Source organism: Mus pahari, chromosome 10 (assembly GCF_900095145.1).
Source record: "Mus pahari chromosome 10, PAHARI_EIJ_v1.1, whole genome shotgun sequence".
Lineage (NCBI taxonomy): Eukaryota > Metazoa > Chordata > Mammalia > Rodentia > Muridae > Mus > Mus pahari.
In genome coordinates this window covers 49,711,607-49,721,326 of record NC_034599.1, presented here as the reverse complement: position 1 = coordinate 49,721,326, position 9,720 = coordinate 49,711,607, and the positions used below count along the sequence as shown (strand labels likewise).

Below are 9,720 nucleotides of genomic sequence, written 5' to 3'. Positions count from 1 at the left end.
CAACTGAGCTGCTTCCCCAGCCCCAGCTTTTAGGGTGAGATTTACCCATTTTCAAATGTAAATATTGGCAAGTGTGAAAGCTGCTGTCTGTGCTTGCCCGCTGAGATCACCGTCTGCCTAGCTGTGGCCTGGGGAGGAGTATCTTTAATAGGATCCCCTCCATGGTCTTGATCACTGGGTCCTCCACATTCTAGTTGTACTGAGCAACAGACACAATGAATAGTACCGATGGAAGAGAGGTCAGGGTCCTTCTCCATGTTCAAACCCAAGTTTTCGACTGTACTGTCCTGGGGTCTGTCTATGTAACCCTGGTTGTCCTGGAACTCACCAGATTGGCTTCAAACTCACAGAGATCCTTCTGCACGCACCCTCACAGTGTCTCAACTAAAGGCACTTACCACCTCCACATATCCCCACTGCTCCTGCAGGGCCCCTTCCTCGGGTCGCAGCTCTCAAAGATGTGTTGATCTCTCCTTCCCTCTGACTTCATTTAGGCTTAGGACTAGTGAGTCTCCGTTCGTTGGCACATATAAGCAGTCCCTTTCTTATGTGCTCTCCTCAATAAAGGCCTTGGATTGTGCCGCCCATTTTCCTCCTAGGAATCACCGTTCATGACTAATTCAGCTTGTGCCTGCTGATGGATGTGCGTTATGACTAGGCCAACAGGCCAAAGATGAAAACTCCACAGAGGCCAACACAGCCCTTCTTTAACTCCCACGCTGAAACAGAAGCAGCCACCTCTCAAATAAAGAGCCTGGAGATGCAGCCAACCAGTTTAATGACTGGTACAATCATGCAAAATGCCAAACCAAGGGTACACAAGGCAACAGGAGCCTGAGGGGAGGACACTACACCACTGTCACAGGGAAAAATGGGGTTGCCTAATATTCACGGGGGAGAGGTGTGTGGAGGAAAGACCCACTGGCAGTGTGGGGCCACGACATACTCCTCAGGGGAACTTGCATCCGGTCATGAAGCAGGAACAAGCTGGCCACCTTTACTCCCGGACATAAATTCTTGTGCACACCACATCATCGGCGCCAAATGTCTGCCCAGAAGAGAAAAGGAAAACCAATCAAGACAGATGCCTGTGAAAAAATGTTTAAAGTATTTCCCCAACGAGATGAGTGACTGCCCTGTTAACGCTTCATATCAGACTCTGGAGCTGCGTGCTTGTGCTAAGTGCTCAGGAAACAGGGCAGACATTCTGCCCTAAGCTCCCTCTCGGCAGAGAATTAACTAGGGCATAGAATTCTGTTATACACGGTCCTCCTTTGCTTCCAGAGCCTATGGCTGCTGGCCTAAGACATGTGAACTTCTGGCTTTAGTTTTGAAGTGAGACTGAAAGGAGATGAATGTCATGTCGGATGTTTCTGAAGGGGCTTCTGTGTCCTTTCAAGTGGCTGCAAGAGAGTGAAGGGCTTGGGCGGCTGCAGCCAGCTAGATTGTGCTGTGGAGAAAAGACAGAACCGCATTCTGGGAAGCAGCCATCTAGCCCAGGAGACAGCAGCCTGATATGAGGACAGCCTGCCCTCTGCACACATGGGTGTTACACCTTCACAGTCAACCAAGCACAGATTAAAAATAGTCACTTAAAACCTGCACATATCCGAAACATGTATAACTGCTTTTCATGTTACAATTCCTTAGACAATATAGTATAACATATTTCATGGCACTTATATGGTATTGGGTATTATAAGTAAGCAAGGAATGACTGTAAACGTGGAATGAGGCAGGAGGCTGTATGTAGGCCAAATGCTACACCATTTTATACAAGCAACTTGAGCATTTGAGCAGTTTGGTCTCTGCAGGGTCCCTGTACCAAACCCCCACGGATGTGGAGGTACAGCTATAATACTCATCATCTGTAACCTAAAACATTCGTCCCAGACGCAAGAACAGAGCATCGACCTTCTGACATCACTCTGCAGCCACAGCTGGGCAAATCTCTCCCTCTCTTGGTCTGCTCAGGGTTGAGGGGAAGGGTGACTCTGAACAAGATGATTCTGAGGGCTCTTTCCAGCTAAGATTCTATGACTCTTTGTTGGCTAGAGGGAGAATATAAATCCGTCCACAGATGGGGAGGGATATTTTTCTTCTGGTGCTTGAAATGGTTGCACCTGTATAAGTGAGACGGCTCAATTTCCTCCAAGTACCAATGACTCACAGGCCTGCTCTCCTGGGACTCTCACAGTCAGAACAGGGAAAGCAATGCCTATGTGCAAAAACAAACAAACAAACAAACAAACAAATGGACCAAAAAGGCTGGGAAGATGGTTTAGCAGTTAAGAGTACTGGCTGCTCTTTCAGACCCGGGTTTGAGTCCCAGCACCCATGTGGCAGCTCATAGGTATCTGTAACTCCAGTTCCAGAGGATACAACACCCTTCACAGGAACTGTCACACATACTGTAAAAGACATACAACATGCAGGCAAAACACCTATACATTAAAAAAAAAAATAAAATAAAAGTTAAACAAACAAAAAAACAAAGACGAAACCTCCCCCGTTGGCAGCCTGGATACGGGTATGCTGGTATGTTTATGTGTTGAAAGGCCTGCATCTTTCCGATTCCCCAAAAGGCTAGAAAATTCAAGAGAAACTAAAACTATTGTGCTACGGGTTTAATTACATCAAGTTTTTTTTTTTTTTTTTTAGATTTAAAAAAATCTATTTATTTATCTTGCTATGTTGGGAATAGAATCCAGGGGTCTTGCCTGAACTCGGCAAATGTCCTGTCAGCCCTATTGTTTGATTTCAATCAATTTAAGAATGGGATGTGTTTCCGATCCTTACCCTTGGAGTCCTTAGGGACCAGATGCTCTTGGGATATTTGCTAAGGAATCACATGCTCCTAAGTGTTTCCTGCACGTCGTGATTAGTAGGGAGTTCCGAGGAGATGGGCAGTTTTAAGGGCTTTGTGTCTACCGTCTTGCCCATCAGTGAGGAGTGCAGATATTCTACGTCCTGGGCACGTGTTGGGGATTGGGACAGAGTAGATTTGCCTTCATAAATCTACTTTTTAGATGTTTTGCCCTAAGAACCATGCTGGTTTTCCCAGAGATCCTTGAGTTTATGGCCACATAGCTCTCTGGAGCTTACTCAGGCAGGGGAAAAAAAAAAAAAAAGAGCTTCATGACATGGGAAGAAAATCCCCACATTTCTAACTCCAATTGAAAAGCCCTTTCAGTCTCCCATTGGATACATTTATGCTCGCTAGGAGGTTCCAGAGAGAAACTCCATAGAGTATTCCACAGCAGTGTGAGGGAGTATACTCGTTTTCAAAGGGAGATGATTTACAGCCCGTGGCAATTTACTGCTGGCCCTGGGGACACTTATTTCAACTAAACTAAAGTTACTTACCTCTCCTTACATGAAGATTACATCTCCTAACGTTTCAGATTTATTAACGATAATAACCCTTGAAACAAAAGCCCACATTTCACATCCCAAATGCCAAGAATTAATGCTCCCTTGGAGGCTTGTATATGCTCGCTGAGCCAGGGAAGGATGCCTGGGAGGAACTGCCAAGTGGGGGTAGCAAGGGACAAAATGTGGCAGAGCCCTTCACTGACTCCAGCCTGTGACCCCAGCTCCTCAGTGTCCCAGCGGTGACCAAAATCCCACTTTTTCAGTGTAAACTGAAATCCTGCTTAACTCTTAGCTAGATTCAAAAACTCTACCATCATGTCTCCATTCCTTGCTACCTCTGGTCCCGTTTCCCTAGATTTCCAAGTCTCAGCCTCAAATTGCTCTCTGGGTCCGTGAGGTAGCCCTCAGCTGGAAACATTAGCCAGGTTGCAAATTAAGCCAGCCCTTTGTCCGTGAAAGAAGAGGTAATTAAATCATCCTAGGAAAGGACAAGAGGCGAGGAAGGGGGAAGAGATCAAACAGCCACAAAGTAACAGACAGCTCAACTTAGGGTCTTCTTGCAGGCTAAACGTGTAATTTTAGGGCTGAAAGGAATCTCAGGGGCTGCAGCTCAATCTTCTCCGTTAATAGGAGCTTCACGGAGCCAGAGAGGGTCCATGCCAGGGTCACTCCCGGTATCAGCCTCAGCAAACCTTCTCAGGCTTCAGAAACTAGGTAATGGGGTCAGGGAGCCTCACAGGGGTGAGGTTAACAGGATGACTAATGGAGAGCAAAGGATATAAGTTCCTGGGCACGCATAAGGACCTTTTCTTTTTCTAGCCTAGGGTGGAAGATATCAGTCAGTTCAGAAACACAGAGGACATGCGTAGGGGCTATTTTATTGGTCAGCTACCCCGCTTTCCTCTGAATAAAACTGGGGAAGGTGTGAATAAGTTAAACCCTTTGGGTTTTTGTTGCTTTGTTGTTTGTGTGTGTGTTTGTTTGTTTTGAGATAGGCTCTTGTTCTGTAGCTCCCAATGGCCTGGAACTCCTGACGTTCCCTGTCTTAGCCTTCAAACTTGCATTACAGGAGTGGGTTACTGGAATGGGGCAGACAACATAAAGGCTTTTAACGTGCCCTCACTGGGTATGTTTTGCTGTGGGTATTTAAAACGTTTACTCTAGGCTAGGTATGGACACACATGCCTTTTATTTCATTGCCACGGAGGCAGAGACAGGCAGAGCTCTGAGTTCGAAGCCAGCATGGTTTACAGAGTGGGTTCCAGGACAGCTAGGGATACACAGAGAAATCCTGTCTCAAAAATTAAACAAAACAAAACAAAAAAAAAAAACCCAGAAGAAACAAGGACAAACAAACAAACAAAAAAAAGGTTTCCATCCCCAATACTTTTACACAGTGCTCACCTTTCTGGCCCTAAAGAGCCCACCTTTCCACACCAGTATGTTCACACATTTCCAAAATGTCCTTGCCTGGCTCCTGGGGGCCAGCAGAATTTTTAAGATGGGAGTAAAAATATTCTGTACGGCTCTGATGTGATAAAGTTTTATGAAACTATCTTAGCAAAATGGGTCATGGCAGGGGGGGGGGTAGGAGGGATCTCATTTTGTATAAGTTGAAGGGTTTCGCAGAGCCACAGCATTTCAAGCCACACCAGAGAAGAGACTGGGTGTCACCCACCACTGGGGTTGGCATAGAACAGTTTGGACAAAGGTCTGTTAGTCAATTCAATCTCAGATGTGACCCCACCCTCTCAGGCAACCCTCATACCTCCACCTGCCAACCATTTAACAATGACTTCCTCTGGTTGAAACTGTTCACGGGAGCTTTCTGCTCACATTTTAACCTGTGGCAAATGACTTTCTCAACCAGTGAGCATGAGGACAGCGCCTGTCTGGCCCACCTCTGAATGTCACCCTGGGATTGCCTCAGAGCCAAAGGGCCCTTACCAGGATTAGCTCATCGTTGGCCAGCTCTCGGGTCCAGTAAGTTTTGGGGCCATCCCCCTCAAGAAGTGTCTGTGTGCAGTGAATCTTATTCTCATTCTCCCACGTGGGCAAACTCTGCAGGCAAGAAAACCATTAGTGATATTAATTACAGTCTCGGCAGCGGGAGGGGAGGAACACAAAGAACACCGGAGAATAATTGCCAAACAGAAAAGCAACACATGGTCTCTGACGACAGGGCACAGCATCTTCTCTGCTGAGCCACATGGAGGATAATTCAGAGCGCTGGTCATGGATTTATGGGGCATGAGCATACCTTATAGCACACACACACAGACACGCCGGAGCTGCGAAGCCTTAGGCATGCATGCTCTGCGTCTCCAGGAATAAAATTCAGAGCACACAATGATTCACTTCCATCAACACGGCAAGCCTCTCCAAACAATTTTGGACTTCAGTTAGAATCACAGTATGTTACAACCGTTGAGACGGTATGTTTGCATCGGCTCCGGTGGCCTACAGACGAGACGGTGGGCCCATGGCCAGATTCTGGACTAACACCTTCCTTCTTCCAGAATTCCTCATCAGGATAGCACACAGCCTGCTCTAGTAAATCTGGGTGTCTGTCTCTGCAGATAAAGATGTTCCCACTTTCCAGGCTACATCTTTCTAGAAACTTTTTTTTTTTTTTTTTTAAATCAAGTCAAGGTGAAGACTCTTCAAGGGGTTGGAGGTGAACGCAAAAGGGAGTGTCCCTATAGCTTCCCCAGTGTCTGCCCACAGCACAGTGAGATACAGCTGGGCTGGGTGGCACTGAGTGTACGCATAATCACCTTTTAACTAACACATGGGACTCCTTCATTAGACAAGGGGTGGGGGAAGGGATGGGAATTTTTAAGCCCCACTCTCTCCAGGGTGTTACATGATTCTTTTGTTGTTCTTAAATCAGAATTACCCTCCGTGGCAGTCGACAGGGTTAGATGGCTCCAAATTGAGCCCTGCCTCTGGTCAAGCCAACTTCTCCAGTAGACACCCTTCCTTCTCCACTGTATTCTTTTTTTCTTTTTCCCTCCTCTGCTGCTGACGATGGAACCCAGGGCCACATGCTAGGCACATGCTAAGCACATGCTCCACCACTGGGCTGTGTTCCAGCCATGTCCTTTTCACTGGTTATTTTGGTTTTGGTTTTGTTGTTTTTCAAACAATGTGGTGACTTGAACCTCAGGTTTCACTGGCTTCAAGCAGGGATCAAATTTGATGGGCAAAGATTGTCTTATGATTGAGCCTCTAACTGGGGCTGTATCTCTCTGTCCTTCCAAACCAGAGGCACAATTGGATCAGACAGATATGGGCTAAGGAAAGAGAAAAGAAATAATTTTGCATTCTTTAGAATATTGTTACATTACAAACCCCAAAAATTTCCACTCTTTGGGTCTGGCTATAGTTGAGCTCACAGAGATCTGTCTGTCTCTGCTTTGGAGTGCTGGGATTAAGGGAATGTGCCACAATATTTGGCCTCATTTTAAATATGTTAGAACATTGGGAAAGCTGGCTATGTTGACTCTGAGAAGCTGGATATGAAGACTCTGATACTAGCGAGCTCTTGGAGGAGAGAGGAGGATTGGGGCAACTCGGACCCAGCGTGGGCCGTAGAGTGAGATCCTGTCTCAAACAGCCAACCAACCAAGACAACAAACTACACAAAACAACAGCCACAAAACCCATGATGGAGAAAGGGGATATTATTTTTTTTTTCTCCCCGCCCTGAAAGGGGACATTCTTTTTAAATGAGATAGCATGTCAAGTGTTAGGAATACTCATTCAGTCTTTGGGTCATGTCTCAGGAAAACAAAACAAAACAAACAAACAACAAAACTCCTCTCTTGCTTGTTGGATATAGTGGTGGATGCCTATAATCCTAGAACTCCAGCAGATGAGGGAGGAGTATTCAGAGGTCACCAGGTTTACACGGAAACTGCAGGCTACCCTAGTCATAGCAAGCCCCAACTTCTCATAAATCTCTCTCTCTCTCTCTCTCTCTCTCTCTCTCTCTCTCTCTCTCTCTCCCCCTCCCTCCTTCCTTCCTTCTCTTCCCCTCTCTCCCTACCCACCTCTGTCTTTTGCCCTTGAGGAGTTAGAAAGGACATTTAGTACACTGTCTGAACTAGAACATGCGTTGCTTCTTTTACTTTTGGAAGAATCTTACCATTCTCTTAAAGACCTCGATTGAACACGGAAGGGCAGGAAGAGGTAACGGGGGGTGGGGTGGGGTGGGGTGGGGGGGCGATCTGGGTTGTGCAACTGGATCGGAATCCTTGCCCTACAGTCCAGGGACCCAGGGGCGGGATGCTAGATCACCCACCCCACCTATGACAGGTAACTCGGCAGCAGCGCAGAACAGGAGGCAGCAGCGGTCCCAGGAATCTCTCTACCCACGCAGCCAGAGCTAGCGCTGAAGGCGCCTCTAGCGAGGCACTAACCAGGACCACAAAGCCACCCAGAGCTCAAAGTGCGTGCGCTGTGATAGATAGTATGAGGGGAACCCGGGTAGGGCTTTCTCCTGAGCCCAGGACCATCAGGTCACACAAACTTCTCGTGACACACCCTGCAGCAGGTCAAGGGTTTTAAGGGGGTACGAGGGAAGGAGGTGCGGTCTCAGGAGCCTCACCCTGCATTTGCGTCCGTCCACTGTCTCCTCCTCAAAGCCCTCTCCGACCTTGAAGTTGATCTCCGTGGTGCGCACGGTAGTGGATGTCTTGATGTAGAACTGATCCCCGTCCTGGCGGATCTCCACGTGCGGCTTAGATGCAGCCGCCACGGCCACCTTCCTCAGCATGGCGTTCACACCTGCGCAAGGGAAGCATAGACTCGGGTCGCCGGTCCTCACCCACTGGTCTCCCCCAGACCTGTTTGGCACTTCCCAAACCCTCTGGCTTTAGACAGGACTCTTAAATTAGTCCCACTTGTCTCGGTCCCCCCTTGGGTTTTAGAGAAGAGAACCCGAGGCTTAAAGACGGCAAGTGGCTTTCCTGAGTTACCCAGGGCTTTCATGGCAAGATCTGGTCTTTAAAAAGCCCCAGTTTAAAGTCCCTGCTCTTCATTGTGTTCTAGCACGAGATAAAGATGGGACCGTCGAGAAAGGCGCCAAATGTCCAGCAAATGTTAGTTGAACCCCCTGGGTCCGGAGCTCGCTCTCCTCTGCGACCCGGATTCGGGGGTGGGGGAACCGCAAAGGAAACAGAGATTCATCACTCCATTGACTCCCTCCTGCCTGAACCTCCCCAGGCCACCCTCTCTGGGACCGGAGCGCACCGCAGCTGCTTCTAACAGACCAGACATTCCCTCTGCACCAGCTTACCCAGCGCCTTGAGGAGCTCGTCGAAATTCTCGCTGCTGCGCATCTTCCAGGTACCGGCGAAGTTGGGCATGGTGGCGGTGGTGTTGGCGGTAGCGGCGGCGCGAAGGCAAAGGCAGGCACTCACCTCTGCTGCGGAGCGGTCACACGCGGCGCTGCAGAGAGACTGGCGTTCTGCGCCCAGCCGCAAGCGCCTTGAGTCGCTAGGGTAGCGCCCCCACCCCGCCCTTCTGAGGCCCCGCCCTCAGGTCCCGCCCCTGCCCTGCGCGCGCGCCGGGCGAGGGGTGGCCCACGAGGTGTGAGCCCGGCTCCCCGCCGTAAGGCCCCCCTCACCGTTCCTCCTCTTCCCAGCCACTAGTGATGCAGCTTGGAACTTGCTCTCCCCTGGTGCCTCCTCCACCACGCCGCCCGCATCCTGTTTTAAACTGGGTGGTGGGTGAGGGTTTAATGAAGCCAGGTCGGCCTGGAGGAGATACATTGAGGCTAGCTAGGTAGTGGGGATTCAAGGATCACGACATCATTTCTCTATTTTTGCCTATGTTTGAAAATATCTGTGACTAGTAAGGCCATAGGCATGGAAGCCACTTCCTTTCCACCCATACTTTCTGGCTGCCACTAGCCAGTCGAATCTACTCTGTTCTGGCTTTTCAAGTTAGCATATGGTGGACCAATTAGAGTGGCGGGAAAGGCTCAACCCCTACCCTTGCTATCCCTGGCATGGAGGCACGGAGGTACGGAAGCAGGTTCAAACGGGTGCTGGAAACCAAGTCTCTCATGCAAGTCTTCTGCTTAAGTTAGAACGGAGCCCAGACCATCACCGTCCCTTTGCTGTTGCCGAAGGGACTGAACAAGCAAAATGCAGGGAAATGCGGCAGCTTATTTTGTAAAATTGCGGGTTTGAGCTCTGCAGTTCTACTGGGAAAGCCTAGCTCCTGTCTTTGCTCTGACAGATCTGAAAATCAACGCCCGGAGCCCAGAGTCTCCACTAAGGGAGTACACACAGGTCCCCGTGCTTTACCAGCTTTCAGATCTCAACATTTCCTTGC

General features: G+C 48.8%; 1 protein-coding gene across 1 annotated transcript; it reads right to left on the bottom strand.

The window, feature by feature from the left end:
* Positions 1–761: 761 nt before the first annotated feature.
* Positions 762–8,900, bottom strand: Crabp1 (cellular retinoic acid binding protein 1). Its single transcript, XM_021207310.1, has 4 exons — positions 8,678–8,900; positions 7,988–8,166; positions 5,323–5,436; positions 762–1,048 (listed from the first exon to the last, which is right to left on the bottom strand). The coding sequence occupies exons 1-4, from the start codon at positions 8,745–8,747 to the stop codon at positions 998–1,000; spliced, it is 414 nt and encodes a 137-aa protein (XP_021062969.1). The 5' UTR covers positions 8,748–8,900; the 3' UTR covers positions 762–997.
* Between the last annotated feature and the right edge of the window lie 820 nt (positions 8,901–9,720).